The following is a 17811-nucleotide window of genomic DNA, read 5'->3' as shown; positions in this document are numbered from 1 at the left end:
GGAGCTGTGGGCCTGCGGGCAGCGTGCGGAGTCTCCCTGGCCACCCATGTGCCTAGGGGTTGCAGGGGCCTGGCGGCCGCTTCCTAAAAACCACCTGAAGCGCCGCCGGGACCCCACACCCCGAACCCCCTTCTGAACCCTGAACCCCTCCCCCAGACCGGAGTCCCCTTCTACACCCAAACTCCCTCCTGGAGCCCGCACCGCGCCCACACCCCAACTCCCTGACCCAGCCCTGAGCCCCCTTCTGCACCCCAAACCTCTCATCCCTGGCCCTACCCCAGAGCCCACACACCCAGCCGGAGCTCACACCCGCTCCTGCACCCCAACCCCCTGGCACAGGGACGGGGAAGTCAAGCCCAGCTCCTCTGTACATCCCTAGGCCCCGGCTACACAGAGCCAGTCAGTGCACTAAGTGGGGTGCAGCCTGTGCCCCCAGGGCTTGCGGGGGACAGTAGGGAATCTACAAGGGGCTCGCTCATCTTCTGGGTCAGTTTCAGGGATTTCCCTACAGGGTTCCAAAGTTTTTCCCCTGGTACTGGCCTGACAGCTGGGGGTGACATCCTCCAGCTCCCCACCAAGCAGGCACTGTCCCCCCCACCAGTGTTTTCCAGCGCAGGGGAATGAGGGGACCCATCAGCCCTCATCCTGCCTGCTGAGGGAAGAGCCGGGCCCAGGCGTGGGCCTGGGGGCTGACCTGGACCCTTGCCCATTAGACACAGGACCGAGACCGAGCTAGCTCATTTCACCCCAGTCAGACACGCCTGGCTAAGCCTTTTGGCCACCCCCAACTACAGCAGGCCTGAAACCATTGGCCTGCCTTTCTTCCAGCCAAACCCTTCTCCGGCCCCTGTAGTAACCGAGCGCCTCACACCCGAGTGGCAGGGCAGGGCTATACCCCAGGGTGCGGATGGGAGTTGAGGCCATGCTGAGAGGTCAGTCTGCACAGCCAGAAGAGGGGTGATCTTACCGGGGTTAGAATAGCAGGAGGCCCCAGCAGCGTGGCTCTTGGCTCAGGCCAGAACACCACTTTCTGCAGTGCAGACAGACCCTCAGAAGTTGCCCAAGGAAGCCTGTGGCCAAGGGAGTCCTGCACTGCACCTGGGGTGTCCTGAGGCCCATGCTCGTGCCCAGACCACTGCACCACCCTTTGCAAACACTCCCGAGGTCATTGTCCATCCCTAAAGAGCTGGGCAATTCCGGCAGCCTCCAGGACAGAATGGCCAGTCACCAGGCACAGCGGAGAGACCGGACCCTTTCTGTAACTGCTGGGGTTCTCCTGCAGAATGTCAGGGGCTCTCTGCAGGCAGTGTGGGGATGTCCCGGAGGGCCCATGCTGGAGAAGCAGCAATTTGCCAGTTTATTCCCATACAGCCACCTTTGGGACAAGCATCCTTCCTGCTTCACCCTCAATGGAATGGGCCTTGTTCATGAACATCAAGAACCCCAGAGCTCCACCTCCAGAGGGTGACCAGATGTCCTGATTTTATAGGGACGGTCCTGATTTTTGGGTCTTTTTCTTATATAGGCTCCTCTTACCCCCCACCCCCTGTCCCGATTTAATTGGGGATTGGTCCTGCTTTGAGCAGGGGGTTGGACTAGATGACCTCCTGAGGTCCCTTCCAACCCTGATATTCTATGATTCTATGATTTTTCACATTGGCTGTCGGGTCACTCTAACCTCCAGGGACCCCACAATCCATCATCTGCAGTGTCTCCATTCCTAGAACCTCCTGCCCTGAGTTTTCATGGCGCTTCGCAGAGTCTCTCCCCCAGCATCTGTGAAAGGTAGCCACCTCTTGGGTGGAGCAGCAGCTGGACAGAACACAGCATGTCGAATAGCAGTGCAGGGAAGCCCATGATACAAGGTGTCAACCAAGGGATGTCCTTGTGGAGCAGGTAGGATTTGGAGGGTCTGCATGTGATCTTCCCCACCTAAGCTCTCCCGAGTAACGTCTCGGCTGATCGGGGGCAGGTCTGCATCCCTGGGAGCAAATGGGGCAGTTTCTGTTCATCCCTCAAGGGAGACCCAGCCATGGGGCTGCTGCAGAGATCCATGGGACATCAGGCTGAGCTCGACAGGGGTGGGCAGGCTGCCCTGGGTGCTCAGGCTGTGGGTGTCCCCGAAATGGACTGATAACCCGATGACAAAGTGTTGGCTAATAGACGCTGGCTAGCATAGACACAGTGTAGGTACTCCAAGCGGTTAAGCGTGTATATTATTAAGTATTAGCATAGCAGTTCTCTCACCCAGATTGGCCTGTACCTTCGTTACACCCCTGTCCACTTATGGCAGGTCTTCCAGAACACCTTGCTGTGGCTGCAGTCAGCCTTGGCCTGAGCAGATAGGAAACCTGCGTGTAACAGGACAGGCGATCTTACTTCCTCAGGGCAGCAAGCAAGCAGCTGTCCTCAGAAACCGAGGCGAGGCCTGCATGCCCCTTAGTCCCTGTCATGCCTGTCTCAGAACACAGGGAAGGGGGCGTCACGACCTAAATGGGTGCTGGGTTCAGAACCAGAGAGAAAGGGGTGCCCCCCAGTACTAGAAACAGACAAGATACAAAGGTGATGAACTACGTTCCATTTCAAACGACGGACCTGGGGCCTTTTCCGGGTGAACAGGGAGGGCATAAAAGGCTGGCTTTCGAGGTGGCGCTTGGGGGAGCCACCTTCTGCCGAAGGTGAATGGAACGTCACTGCGGGCCAGTGCTCTTCGGGGACTGGGATCGTACAGAACAGAGTCAGAAACCTGGCTGACACTGGGCATTTGGTCTCCGGAGTGTATTTCGTAATGAAATAACGAACCAAGGTGCTCTCCAGCAGCCGACTAGCCAGTCTATCAGCGCAGCAGGTAGATGGTGGAGGGAGCGAAGCTGACTCCTGGCTGGAGCAACACCAGCACAGGCCAGACGAGGGGCCTGATCCTGCCCAGGGCTGGACACGCTCCGCTCTCACTGCAGCCAGAGGGATTTGAGGGTGCTCCGTGGTGCGCCCCTGGCTGCCACACCAGCAGTGAAGGCAGGGGACGTTCCCCTTGTGGGTGAGTTTCTGCCCCGTCGCACCAAAGGGCTGAGCACTGGCAAGGAGTCAGCCGCCGACTCCCAGCTGCTGTCCCCTCGTCCGTCCTCATGTCCCACTTCCCCAGCATGCCAAGACCCTCCCTGATTGGCACCTGGTTAGCTCGCCCTCAGCTGTCCCTGACACCCGACACACCTCCCCATCCTGCCTCCTTTCCCGGCACTCCAGCTCGCCTGGGAAAGGGAAATCAATGGGGAAGCAGGGGGGCGCTCAGGCTAAATTGCCAGGCCACAGGGAGCCAGATAGCTTCCAACAAGCCGCACGTGGCATTGGGGGGCGAGTGGGGTCAGGGAACCCGATCCCTCCGGCCAGCGGCTGGCGGCACTCGGTTTATTTATTCCCCGGAGAGGGGCCGCTCTCTGTGTGTCAGATAACTGGCGGGTGTGGAGGGATCCCTGTGGATGGCTCACACCACCCGTGCCATGTCAGTCGTCGGCTAATCTCCTCCCCCCGGCACATCAGCTCAGCGCCTGAGGCCCTCCGGGACCGGCAGCCGGCCCACCGGATTCCTCTCCCAAGCATTGGGCTTTCCGGGAGGGCAGTGCCCAGGACTGGGGAGCATGTCGGTGCTGCTGCAGAGCGCGGGTGGGAGCGCCCCTGGGCTGCCCTCAGCGGGGCTCCCCAGCACTGAGCGTGGAGGTAAGGAGCACAGGGAAAGCCACGGGACGTGCTCAGGGCTGTGGGGAATGGGGCTGGGGAGAGAGCTCCTGGCAGTGACTGGGACTGAACCCCTGGGGATGAGGGGTGCTCTCTCCGGGCTGGGGGAGCCGTGCGGTGCAATGATAAGACGTGATACGTCGACAGGAGCCGTCCGTGTTTCCGTGCACAGAGTGCTTGTGCCCACCCCGTCCCGCAGGGAGGTCAAGTCACCAGCACGCTCCTGGCTGGGCCGGTAACGTGGAGTGCTTGGTTTGCACTGCCGAGCTCCTGCTGCCTTCCCTTGGCCTGGAAAGCCCCAACCCCACTCCAAGAGAAGCCCGACCCCTCCGGGTTTCATTTCATGCAGACGAGGCAGGCAAGGGAGCAAAGGAAACCTGTGAAACTGCAGGTTCACTGCGCGGCTTGGGCCAGAGTGGAAATCAGCATCGCTCCATTTACACCAGCTGAGGCTCCGGCCCCTGAGGCTGTTTCAATGGGGCCGTTAGGTCTGTGTTGTACAGCTGCGATGATAGACAACTCCTCGTGCACACTCTTAGCAGGGGGCTATGCCGGGAGACTGGTTCCTCTGCACTGAGGGTGGGGGACGGCACCACAGGCCGGGATAATTGTGCCCACATCAGGAGCTGCACTGGTACCTACAGCACTATAAAATCCCGTCCCTAATGGAAACTGTCAATTTGGTACAAACACCAGGCCTGTGGGCTTTAGGCACCCAGGGCCCCTTGTCATTCAAAGGCAGTTTGGCACCGCGCCTCCTTTAAAACCTCAGCCCAGGCTTCAAAGTGTAATGGAAGCAGAATGGCAAAGGCTCCCCCCCGGCCGCACTTTGCCTTTGATCCCAGGGGCTGTGGGTTCAGCATGAATCCCCCATGTGGGTGCTGCTGTGATGGGCTGTGAAGAGGCCGGCCACGCTGAGCGGGTCTCAGGCTGGAGTCGTTTGGGAGAAGAGGCACCGGGACCTGGTGTTGGTTAATGTCGCTCCCCGGGGAAAGTCAGGCCTTATTATTAGAGTGGCTTAAACGTTTTCCTTCAACATTTATTTTTGGCTGAAAACGAGTCCCTTTTCGAAAGGACATCCGTTGTGGAACATTTTCGTTTGGAGAATTTTAAAAAAATCTAGGAACATATTTGGAAAAAAAAATTTCTTTCTTTTGCCTTTTTTGCAGAAGACACATAACCAGCAGTCCTAATGGTTAGTAATAGTTGGAACAGAGAAATAGCAGAACACAAACTCCTTGGGAAGTTCACCCTAAGGTCCCGATCTCTGTACATTTTTTACTTTTCCTTTCAAGGCGAAGTCTGGAAAAGGCAGGTTTTTCCTTCGGGGGCCCTCCCCGAAGGCAGGTGTGCTGCATAAGCCGGAAGTTTCCTTAGCGGCTGCTGGGATGTTTTCATTCTAGTTTAAACAACATTCCCCCTAAGTCCATCGCAACCCAAGCAGACAGCATGCAGATAAAAGGGCTCCACTCCTCCCAGGGTCAGGGCTGGTGTGATGCTTCCCGGGGTGCCCAGGGTTGTGGGGCACCTCACTGTTGTTAGTTGTTGGCTGCATGTGTGTGTTCTCTCTGCGTTCGGCACCGGCCCTGGCCAGATAGCAGGCTCCAAACGCACTGACCAATAAGACCCCAAGGCCTGGTTTTGTAGGGAAGGCACCCGGCCAGGTTTATTGCCGACGAAGCACGGTCTTAGCTCCCCAGCTCAATGTCTGCAGTTACACTTGCACATGTATGCTGGTTGCAATGGACACAGCTCAGTGAATGGCGGGACTTTCCCTTCCCCACCAGGCTGGCCAAAGACTCCCTCTGAGACTCCTTTCTATACTCTGACACCAACAAGTTACGTGTTGCCCCCCGACATGGTCGGTTACCACCCTTTACCCTGTACATGTTGGACTGATCAGAACATCTCCACCGCTCACGCTGTCATCCTGATTTTGTCTTTAAGCAGGGGGGTCAGCGTGTCCTTGTGTCATCTTCAGGGAGTGTGTTTACACCACTCAGGGTGTTGTGGTACCACCCTTCTGGAGCGTATCTGCGTGCGTGTCCTGTGCCTAGCACGTCTCAGGAACGTGGGTGTGTTTGCAATGCCAGCCCTGTGCTTGCCTTCAGGATCCTGACACAGGGAAGAAAGGAGAGCAGCAGAATACGGACCCTGGACTTCAGAAAAGCAGACTTTAACTCCCACAGGGAACTGATGGGCAGGATCCCCTGGGAGAATAACATGACGGGGAAAGGAGTCCAGGAGAGCTGGCTGTATTTTAAAGAATCCTTATTGAGGTTACAGGGACAAACCATCCCGATGTGTAGAAAGAATAGTAAATATGGCAGGCGACCAGCTTGGCTTAAGAGTGAAATCCTTGCTGATCTTAAACACAAAAAAGAAGCTTAAAAGAAGTGGAAGATTGGACAAATGACCAGGGATGAGTATATAAATATTTGGGCATGTAGGAATGGAATCAGGAAGGCTAAATCACACCTGGAGTTGCAGCTAGCGAGAGATGTTAAGAGTAACAAGAAGGGTTTCTTCAGGTATGATGGCAACAAGAAGAAAGTCAAGGAAAGTGTGGGCCCCTTACTGAATGAGGGAGGCAACCTAGTGACAGAGGATGTGGGAAAAGCTAATGTACTCAATGTTTTTTTTGCCTCTGCCTTCACGAACAAGGTCAGCTCCCAGACTACTGCAGTGGGCAGCAGAGCATGGAGAGGAGGTGACCAGCCCTCTGAGGAGAAAGAAGTGGTTCGGGACTATTTAGAAAAGCTGGACGAGCACAAGTCCATGGGGCCAGATGCACTGCATTCAAGAGTGCTAAAAGAGTTGGCGGATGTGACTGCAGAGCCATTGGCCATTATCTTTGAAAACTCATGGTGATCGGGGGAGGTCCCGGACAACTGGAAAAAGGCTAATATAGTGCCCATCTTTAAAAAAGGGAAGGAGGAGGATCCTGGGAACTACAGGCCAGTCAGCCTCACCTCAGTCCCTGGAAAAATCATGGAGCAGGTCCTCAAGGAATCAATTCTGAAGCACTTAGAGGAGAGGAAAGTGATCAGGAACAGTCAGCATGGATTCACCAAGGGCAAGTCATACCTAACTAATCTAATTGCCTTCTATGACGAGATAACTGGCTCTGTGGATGAGGGGAAAGCGGTGGACATGTTGTTCCTTGACTTTAGCAAAGCTTTTGACACGGTCTCCCACAGTATTCTTGTCAGCAAGTTAAAGAAGTATGGGCTGGATGAATGGACTATAAGGTGGATAGAAAGCTGGCTAGATTGTCGGGCTCAACGGGTAGTGATCAATGGCTCCATGTCTAGTTGGCAGCCGGTGTCAAGTGGAGTGCCCCAAGGGCCGGTCCTCAGGCTGGTTTTGTTCAATATCTTCATAAATGATCTGGAGGATGGTGTGGATTGTACCCTCAGTAAGTTTGCAGATGACACTAAACTGGGAGGAGTGGTAGATATGCTGGAGGGTAGGGATAGGATACAGAGGGCCCTAGACAAATTAGAGGATTGGGCCAAAAGAAATCTTATGAGGTTCAACAAGGACAAGTGCAGAGTCCTGCACTTAGGACAGAAGAATCCCATGCACCGCTACAGACTAGGGACCGAATGGCTCGGCAGCAGTTCTGCAGAAAAAGACCTAAGGGTTACAGTGGACGAGAAGCTGGATAGGAGTCAACAGTGTGCCCTTGTTGCCAAGAAGGCCAATAGCATTTTGGGATGTATACGTAGGGGCATTGCCAGCAGATCGAGGGACGTGATCGTTCCCCTCTATTCGACACTGGTGAGGCCTCATCTGGAGTACTGTGTCCAGTTTTGGGCCCCACACTACAAGAAGGATGTGGAAAAATTGGAAAGCGTCCAGCGGAGGGCAACAAAAATGATTAGGGGACTGGAACACATGACCTATGAGGAGAGGCTGAGGGAACTGGGGATGTTTAGTCTTCAGAAGAGAAGAATGAGGGGGGATTTGATAGCTGCTTTCAACTACCTGAAAGGGGGTTCCAAAGAGGATGGATCTAGACTGTTCTCAATGGTAGCAGATGACAGAACGAGGAGTACTGGTCTCAAGTTGCAGTGGGGGAGGTTTAGGTTGGATATTAGGAAAAACTTTTTCACTATGATGGTGGTGAAACACAGGGAGGTGGTAGAATCTCCTTCCTTAGAAGTTTTTAAGGTCAGGCTTGACAAAGCCCTGGCTGGGATGATTTAGTTGGGGCTTGGTCCTGCTTTGAGCAGGGGGTGGGGCTAGATGACCTCCTGAGGTCCCTTCCAACCCTGAGATTCTACGATTCTATGATGTGGTCGCCGTACTTTACCATTCACACGTTCATGCCCCATCTGTCCTAGTCTGCACATTCCCTCGTACGACTGGTGGACAGAGTTTATTTTCCAATTGTTTTTAGCTCCTTATGGTGGGCCTGGGAATGTTAGGTCTGGGACTCTGATTGAGGAATGCAATTTTATGATTGAGCCTTGGGGGCACTCCCAGATAACGTACAGGGACATGGTATATATGTGTCGTGTATGAGGGTGTCGTGTATGTGTGCCTATGACACCACCTCATATTTAAGCATCACAATCCGTTTCCAAGCTGGCGTTGTCGTCTGGCCCTTTTGCTTTGGTGCTGCAGATAGCAGCTCACTCCTAACCGGAGTCTCCTCACAGGCTGTGAGTGGACGTCAGGATTTGCCTGCTGTGGGTCAGCGCCTACCCCCACCAGCCTCCGGCCACACAAGAACAGCCTCCCCGGCCTCGCGCTCTCTGTACAGCTAGCAGGAGGCAGACGACAAACCCCGAGTCCCCCGAGCTCCCCTCCAAAGTGCCCAGGCCCTGAGCCGCTACAGAACGCTCAGCTCTGCTCTTCCCGAAGGAACAGCGCACCCCAGCCTGCGAGACTCAGCTCAGGGCCCCAACGCTACTTACCATAGAGCACGGAGAGCCGGGCGCAGTGAAACCACAAATAAATGTATTCGCAAAGAGCAGAGGTTCAAGCGGTTGTGAGTAAGAATGTGGGGAACATATAACACAAAATCATCACATGCTTTCCAGGGCCTAATCTTAACTAACAAGACATTCCCCTGACTCCTACAAGATAGTTTACCCCAAGTCCTTTCCCCAGCATTTTCAACCACTTTGGCTGAGATCCCCCCTTCATAAAACCAAGCCCGCTGGCAGCTTATCCTCCCAGATGGAAGGAAGTGGGGTGTACCTCCATGCCCTCTAGTGATACCCCCAAATGTTCATTGTCCTTCTCAATAGGGCTCTCCTCTGCTGGGTCACTTTTTCCTGTAAATCTCCTCTCTTCGCAAATTGCACAACCCTTCATTAGCCCCAGCAGTGACTGCCAAAGGAGGCCAGTTCTGAGCCACACTACACCGATTTACATGTGAACAGACAGATAGAGAAACATTTCTTGCCTGACAGAAAACCTGCTTTACACCTTTCTAGTCGCTAGTCACAGACCTTAAGTACACAATATTTGGGTATATCTATAACTCCTTACACAACATCCGTAAATACATCCTGCAGTGGTTATGATGGCCAGAGTGACACAGGCTTTCCGTAGATACCTTACATGACATTCTTTTGGTGAACCTAGGGATCCCTGTCCCCCAATTAAAACAACGAGGAGTCCAGTGGCACCTTAAAGACCAACAGATTTATTTGGGCATAAGCTTTGCATCTGAAGAAGTGGTTTTTTACCCATGAAAGCTTATGCCCAAATAAATCTGTTAGTCTTTAAGGTGCCACCAGACTCCTTGTTGTTTTAGTGGATACAGTCTAAGATGGCTACCCCCTGATACTTGTCCCCCTATGTACTCCTGTGCCCATTGGCATCCAGAGGTCCTTGGGGCACTGCTCGATCCTGGTAGATCTTCCCAGAGACTGTTACACAAACTGGGAGCCTGTGGGGGTTACCGGTGGTAGCATGTGTCCTCCTTGGTGGTAAGAGCGAGCAGGCTCACGCCCTAGAAATGGAACGCAGAGCCAGCTGGAGTCGCTCGGGTATTAACAGAGATTGTATTGCTAATGGGCCAAATCCTGACATCTCCCTTTGTGTAGAATCCTCTCCTGGAGTCAGCGATTGGTTGGCTGGAGTGAGTGTTTCCGAACTGGGACCAGTAACACTAATTGTTAGAAAGTCCCCATGCAAGTCCCTTGGGACAAGCCAACAAACAGGACAATGCCCCCCGCCCCTTTTCTTCTCCTTTCTCTTGGGCCCTGCCCCTCACTGTACCTCTCCCTGAGGATATCTGGCTAGGTCTCCTGCTGCCGATAAGCCCTACGGCAGCCCCTTGGACACAGGCAAGCAAATTCTGTAGGGTCGCTCCTCTGAACAAACCTAGCAAAGATGCTGCTCTTTGCAATGCCAAGTACCAGTGCTCTCATCTGCCCTGATGATGGTGGGAGATCCACTTTCTAGCTGATCAAGGCATAGGTGCCAAGCTAACATGGCCTCCTCCCTACTGCAGTGGGTTCCTCTGTGCTAGCTGCCCTGGCTTCCCACTCCTCCCTGCTCTTGCCACCCACCACCCAGTGCGGGCTCAGGGACATGGCCTGAGCACTGCAGAGCCAGGCCAGGAGATGGCAGCATCTGCAAGAGGTGCAGGAGAATAGTGCTGCCCGTGGGCATTGTGCCCAGTGAAAGGAGCCATGGAGAGGGGAGCCCAACACAGCCCTGTGCTGAGACCCAGCTTGGTGAGATTGAGTGTGACCACTCTGGAGCCAGCAGGGTTGCACCTGATGACGGCAAGGCTGGTAGAAGAGAAGACAGCCCGTTTGCCCTGAGACATGGCCAAGGGGCCACCAGCAGGGGCTGGGTGGACACTTCAAGCAGCGCTGTGCCCACCTCTGTCCCAGCCCTCTCATCTGGGGATCCCAAAGCACTCAATCCTTCCCAGCTGCCTACAGATAGGTTCATTCCACACTGGCCTGGGAGGTAGGGGCATCATTAGGGTTCCACCCCCGTCCTGGCTGGGCTGAAAGATTCCCTGTAGTTTGCAAGCCCCTCAACTTGGGCTAAATTGAGAGCACACCTAGGCTCCTGGGAGGGGGACACCTTTCTGCAGGAGGAAGCTCTGCCATGTTTGCTTTGAGGATCATTTGAGCCCTAGACTTGGGATGGGAGAGTAACAAATCCCACAAAGAAAGCCACAGACAATCCAAGCCCTGTGCTTTGCAGGATTATTATCAGCCATTTCACAACTGGGGAAACTGAGGCACAGAGGCGGGCTGGGACATGCCTGAGGTCACAGAGTGAGGCAGCAGCAGAACTGCACACAGAACCCAGGAATTCTGAGTCACAGCCTGCTGAGGTGGGCCTACAATCCTGATTCCCAGGACCCTGCTCTCACGAGAAAATCCGGCCTCCCTAAGTGTACCAGATGTGGACTGGCTACAGAGCTTGCTTCTACACCCCACCTGTGTTCGTCATAAGAGCCTTTTGATTCTCTGCATGAATCTGCAGCTAGGCTCTTCCAAAGTCTCTCTCTGGTAGAGGCGTCTGTACACCGCAAAGTACAGCCTTGCCTCTTAAGTTGACTTGTACTGGATCTCCTTTCAAAAGTCCAATACCTTGAAATCCTCTGTCAAGTTCTTCCACCTTTCTCAGTAGGCCCATCCTGGTGTCCATGCTCTGAAGGCTGTTGGTCTATGGTCCTTTGATCACATACACTCTGAATGCATAGCTTTGTAGGTTGTTTCTGTGACGAACTGGCCCATACAATTCAGAATCCCTCCAGGGCTAGCCAGGGCTGTGTCAGGTGACTTCAGCTCTGGGAGGGATTGAGATGACTGTGATATCAGCTCCTGAATCAGTTTTAAAGTCAATAGTCTTGCCATCAATATTCAATTTCACTCTCCAGGCAGGCTCTATGTCATCACCAGTGACAAATCCCAGAAATAATGGCTCTTGATTGTCTGTAATATGAGTCAACTCCCTGACTGCTTTCATGCAGCACACAACTACAAAATGTCCATGTTTCACGTATTTATTACACTGTTTGCTTCTGACTGGACATGCATTGTCTCTTGGGATATGACTTTTTCCACACCTTGTGCATGCAGACTGGAATTGGTCCCTCTTAGCCTGGGAGTTCTCCCTCCTTGCCTCAGAGGTTTTATGATCTTGACTTTTAACATTCAAGTGTCTGTTTGTAGCTTCTCAGATAGTTTCAGATTTTTCAATTTGCTCCTGCCCTTTGTTCTGTTTGACTAATTCTGACTGCTTTGCTACCTGTATAGCTGTGTGTAGGGTTAAATCTCTCTTCAACTGTAACTGCTGTGAAAGGTTTTTATCTGTTAACCCAATGCCCAGCCTGTCACCAATATTTTCATGTTTTGCATTCCCAGAATCACAGTTTTCAGCCAATGTATGCTCTTATAAAACATTCAACATTTCCCCCTCATTCTTGAATTCTCTGGTGAAAACCTGCTCTTTCACAAAGCCCATTTATCTGAGGTATAAATTATACATCAAATATAGCCAGAACCCTTTCACAGTCATCTTTGTGACTGTCTTCAGTAAAGTCAAAGCACTTAAAGATAGGCTCTGCCTGCTTCCCCATAGCATAAATTAAAGATGATGCTTCTATATCCAGTTTCTTTGTGGAGCTGAATAGCAATGCTAAATCTTGCAAAATATTGTTTCCAGTCTGTCCTTTCTGAAGGTTTGTCAAAGCTGATGCTCTTGGGGGCATTGAAGGCATGCTGGTGAGATCCTGCACCCTTTGTTGCTTTGTTCCTTCTGTTTGCAACCTTTGTTGCTGTTTTCCTGCTATTTCTGTTCTTAGTTTACTCCTGACACCATGTCATAGTCCTGTACCAGATATGGACTGGCCTCAGAGCTTGCTTCCGCACACCACCTGTGTTCATCGTAGGGTCCTTTAATGCTCTGCCAGACATGTCTGAGGTTCATTTAAATGAGGCGTTTTACACCCATGGCCTCCTAGTGGTTGAACCGTAGAACACAGGTGAGCATTCCACTTCACTAGGAGCCTCTGCACACGTGGGCATCCTGCCTGCAGGACCCCCGGCTCACCTGCACCGTCCCTCAGCCAGAGAAGGGCCAACGAATGGCTTCAAACCACCCTCATCCTGGAGGAAGGAAATGATCCGTCTGTGGAGCATGTGGGGAAGCCTGTAGGTCGAGAGCTGGAGAAAGCCCAAGTCCCTGCAAAGCTAGATCCACAACTCATTAACCTTTGTGAGCAGGTACTCACTGAGCAGCTAGTACCAAACACACTGTTATTAGCAAGAACAAGAGATTACTCAGCAAAATAGATTGTGTCACTTCAGAGAAGAATCAACTTTTCATCTCCTTGGCCGTAGGTCCAGCGCAACTCTTACAGTCCTGCTCTTTGCGTCTCTTCGCCGCGACGTGTTCCTTAGATTCGAGGTTCCTGGGGTTGTACCTCTTTGCACCGAGTTCATCCATGAGCAGGACTTTGTCATCTAGTGGCCCCTCGTTTGTACACTAGGCACCTTTGGTCTGTCAATAGCTGTTCAAACGGTCATTCTCCCTGTTCACGGACGTAGGTCCTCTGTGGGTGGGCGTCTCTTTTACTGTTTTTAGGACCTGTTTATACCTAACAGCTTTTTGATCAATTTCCTTTTTCACCAATTTCAGGTTTTTTCCTAGATACACTCTCTGGTGCGTCTGTAGATTTTATTTCCCTCTACTTCCTTTCTCTAACCGTGTCTGTTCACATGCCCGGGGCTGCTTTCTTCTGCTTCTCCTGACCTGAAACCTTTCCTGTTTTCCTTCTTTCCTCCTTCTCCCTTCCCACGCCCTACCCTAGTCTCCTGCTCATCCTTTATTTGATCACCTCACCTCCAAACCACACTCTGCTTCATCCACAAGCTCAGCAGCTTGATCCTTCTCCGTCTTCAACAGCTTCGGGGGGATCCCGAGCCCCCTCCTCAGCTCGAGCTGCCCTCACTGGCCGCCTCTCTCCCCAGGACAGCACTCTGATCAGGGTGAGGCTTGCTACAAAGGGACCATTAAATCATCCAGTCTAATCCCCTATAGCACAGGCCAGAGAACGTTGCCCTGGTACCCCTGCACTCAGCCCAAAGACGTGTTTGACTGAAGCATCTTGCAGAAAGGCAGCCGGGCTTCCATCAAGAGCTGGAGTTCAGTCCCCCTCACTATTAACCATTGGTGCCTTTTCTAATTGGAATGTGTCTGGCTTCAGCTTCCACCCACTGGGTCTTGCTCTGCCTTTCTCGGCTCGAAGAAAGAGCCCTTCAGTGCCTGGTGTTTCCCCCCATGTACATATACACTGTAATCACGTCACCTCTCAATCTTCTTTTTGATACAATTCTTCCCTCGCCCCCATCCCCGAAGTGCCTGATTTCAAAGCTGCTGGCTTTCAAGCCCTCCTGCCCTGGGTCCTCTGTGCGTGAGAGAGCCAGCCATGGGGTTGTGGTTACAATTAGGGCTGTCACATGGTTTGAAAAAGGAATCCCAAGTAACTGCAAACTTAAAAAATTAGTCACGGTTAATCACAGTTTTAATCGCGCTGCTAAACAATAATAGAAACACCAATTCCAATTCAGCAGGGATGCATGTCCTCTGGAACAGAGGTCGAAGCACGACAGGGCATACGAATGTTTAGCCTATCTGGCTCGTAAATACCTCGCAACAAGAGTTACAACAATGCCATGCGAACGCTTGTTCTGACTTTCAGGTGACATTGTAAAGAAGAAGCGGGCAGCATTATCTCCCGTAATTGTAAACAAACTAGTTTGTCTGAGCGATTGGCTGAACAAGAAGTAGGACTGAGTGGACTTGAAGGCTCTAAAGTTTTAAGTTGTTTTGTTTTTGACCGCAGTTTTGTGAAAAGATAAGTTGCAGGTTCACGATAAAGTTTGTAAGTTGCAGGTTCACGATAAAGAGATTGCATGACAGTACGTGCATGAGGTGAATTGAAAAATACTGTATCTTTTTTTACTGGGCAAATATTTATAATTAATGTGAAGTGAGCGCTGTACACGTTGCATCCCCTGCCTCTGGGAGAGGGAGGTTGACCCAGGAGAAGGCTGGGACGCTCGCTCTCAGGCCCTGCTAAGGGAGTCCAGGAGAAGAGAGGAGGGGTCACAGTGAGGCCGTGGCAGAGCTGGGGACACAACCCAGCTCTTAGACTCATTCCATAATCACAAGCCCCCTCTCTTCTCCGAAGCCTGTACTGGCCTGAGTGACCCCTGCTGTGATGGGATGTTAGGTGGGGTGGACTCTGAGTTACTACAGAGAATTCTTCCCTGGGTATCTGGTTGGTGAATCTTGCCCATATGCTCAGGGTTCAGCTCAGGGGTCGGAAGGAATTTTCCTCCAGGGCAGATTGGAAGAGGCCCGGGGGGGTTTTCACCTTCCTCCGTAGCATGGGGCACGGGTCACTTGCTGGAGGATTCTCTGCACCTTGAAGTCTTTAAACCACGATTTGAGGACTTCAATAGCTCAGGCATAGGTGAGAGATTTATCGCAGGAGTGGGTGGGTGAGATTCTGTGGCCAGGAGGTTAGACTAGGTGATCATAATGGTCCCTTCTGACCTTAATGTCTATGAGTCTATGAGTCATGGCCGAGAAGGACACTCCAGCGCTGTATGTGCCAGTGGAACCTAGGGATGCATGACACGTCCCCCATTCCCAGGGACCTGGGATCTGTGACAGCACCCCTGGCTCCTTGGCACATGCTGCAGAGCCTCCTGTGTTTAGCTTTGGGCTGGCCCACATGGTGGTTCTGCCGCTGACCCCCCACCCCGGCTCTCTGCAGCAAAGAATGGGGAGAACTCACGGTCCAAGTCGTCTGGCTCCGGTGGCAAAGAGGAGCTGAACCTGGGCAAGAAGAAGCTGCGAAGGCAAAGGACTCACTTCACCAGCCAGCAGCTGCAGGAGCTGGAGGCCACCTTCCAGCGCAACCGCTACCCAGACCTGAGCACCAGGGAGGAGATCGCAGGCTGGACCAACCTGGCGGAATCCAGGATCCGGGTAAGCAGGAGCCTCCTCAGACACTCCAGTAGGGGGCAGTCTCCACTTCGCATCAGCCGAAGGAGCCGCTCCATTAGCTGGTAGCAGTAGTAGACCATTGTCCTCTGGCCGGTCCTCCACTACAGAAGCATGCAATGCACGTGGTGCCAGTATGTTTCAAGTGCCGATGGCAGGGCCAGGAACTTTTTGCCGTACAGGCCTGGTAACGGTGGGAGGAGGACGGCTCACAGCAACTCCCATCCAGTCAAGAAGCAATTCCTATCCACGTCTCCTGGGGCTCGAGTGGAATGCAGGGTCAGCCCTTTGATGCTGCCACAGCGCATCTGGTGCCACAGAGCCTGGGCTTTCCCTGCCCTATGTGCAGCTTGGAGGGCTTGCACTGGCAGAGACTGGCAAAAGCTAATCACAGGGGCTGAGTGAGTCTTTGGGTTCGGGACAGACCCACGTACTGGGGCACAGGAATTCGTCACGGAGGGAGACAAAACTGCCAGGGTCATTCCAGGTGCCAGGGCGACTAGGACTGCTGTTTGGGCCAGATTCAGAGCTGGTGTGAGCTCAGGAAGTTGGTAGCAGGTTGGATGGGGCCACGTGGTGCTGCAAAGATGCCAGCTTGGCATCCCTAGAGCCTTATTCACCGAGCAGGGACCATGTCTGCAATGCCCAGGCAAGCCCCATGCTTGTACCGGAGAGGGCTGGGATGGGGATTCAGCCTGCAGGGGTCATTCAGTCCCTGGCCCCTCTGCCAACTGGGGAAGGGGGGTGCTTTGGGGGATGTGCGCTCACCTGCTCGCAGCTGGGCTGAGCCCCACGACACAGCCCCCAGCTGGGGGTGCCCATGAGTCTGGTAGCTGAAGCAGGGACGGCACAAGCTGCTGAGAAGTGGGAGGCAGGCAGATCAGCTGCAATGCTGGCTGCTGTGATACTGAGCTCAAAGCAGGCTTTTCTCCCCTCCCCATTCTCTCGCTCTTGTTCTCTCTCTGAAGGTCTGGTTTAAGAACCGCAGAGCCAAGTGGCGGAAGAAGGAGCGGCACCTGCAGACTGGGCTGTGCAAGGGGGGCCTTGGCCCCCAGCTGAACGGTCTGCCCAGGGGCCCGTATGAAGACCTCTACAACAGCCACTCCAACCACAGCTGGGCCCCCAAGGGCTTCCAGACCAGCCCCCTCCCCAGCAAAGGCTTCCAGCTCTTCAATGCTGTGAATCTCAGTTCCTTCTCCCCACAGGCCATGTTCCCGGGGGTGGCAGCAGCCTCCATGCCCGGGGTCCCGGCCCTGGAGAACTTCAACAGCCTGGCCGGCCCCACCTACGGACCCGAAGCTTTGCCTTACATGTACAAGGACCCCTGCAACACAAGCCTGGCAGGGCTGAGACTCCGGGCAAAGCAGCCCCAGCCCCTTAGCCTCGAGGTCCTGCCAAGCCCTGCTGCGAGCCCCAACTCCTGCCAGTACACACTGGGCAGGCCTCTGTGAAGGGGACCCCAGAGCATCGGTACCAGCCCCCCCTCCAGACTGTACAGAGGGGTGGGGGGTTCTCTCACCAAGGACAGTGTGGATTGAGGGGGGTTCTCCCATCCTGGGACAGTGCCCTCCACCACGCCAGAGCTGCCCTCATAGCCCATGCACCCCCCTCCCTCTGCCAGTGCCCAGCTCAGGGAGCCCAGGGGGTGCCAAAGGCTATGAGTAGCCCCAAAGATTGTGGCTTAGCCCAAGACCTGTAGATCCGGCCCCAGACAAAGCTCAGTGCAGGCAAAGTGCCACAATTTGGGTTAAATTACCGTGGAAAGCGCCATCTAAGATCCCAAACAAGTAACAGACTCTTGGGAGGAGACAAAGCCCCCTGTGAGGGGAGACCTGAAGAGGCCTGGACGCAGGGCTCTGGGACTAGCCAGCTCAGAGGCACAGGGAAGGGCATGATGCTGTTCTGAGTTCTGCACTAAATGGCATTATTATCTCCAGCTCTTGCCAACAAAACAGAGAGTCCCTGAGCTCGGGCTGCGGCTAGAGCAGGGAGCTCAGAGACTTCCGTTCCCAGCGCTGGAAGGGCATGCTAGCGGATGAGCAGAGCAACAGGAACGGTGTGTCTGGACTCCCG

The 17811-nt window shown here is 53.6% G+C and overlaps 1 protein-coding gene across 1 annotated transcript; it reads left to right on the top strand.

Moving 5' to 3' along the window:
• Window positions 1-3635: 3635 nt before the first annotated feature.
• Window positions 3636-17189, top strand: LOC140903458 (pituitary homeobox 3-like). Its single transcript, XM_073324757.1, has 3 exons — window positions 3636-3714; window positions 15509-15723; window positions 16707-17189. The coding sequence occupies exons 1-3, from the start codon at window positions 3636-3638 to the stop codon at window positions 17187-17189; spliced, it is 777 nt and encodes a 258-aa protein (XP_073180858.1).
• Window positions 17190-17811: the final 622 nt, after the last annotated feature.

This window comes from Lepidochelys kempii, chromosome 26 (genome assembly GCF_965140265.1).
Source record: "Lepidochelys kempii isolate rLepKem1 chromosome 26, rLepKem1.hap2, whole genome shotgun sequence".
In the NCBI taxonomy this organism is placed as follows: Eukaryota; Metazoa; Chordata; order Testudines; family Cheloniidae; genus Lepidochelys; species Lepidochelys kempii.
This window is presented reverse-complemented; position numbering and strand designations above follow the sequence as displayed.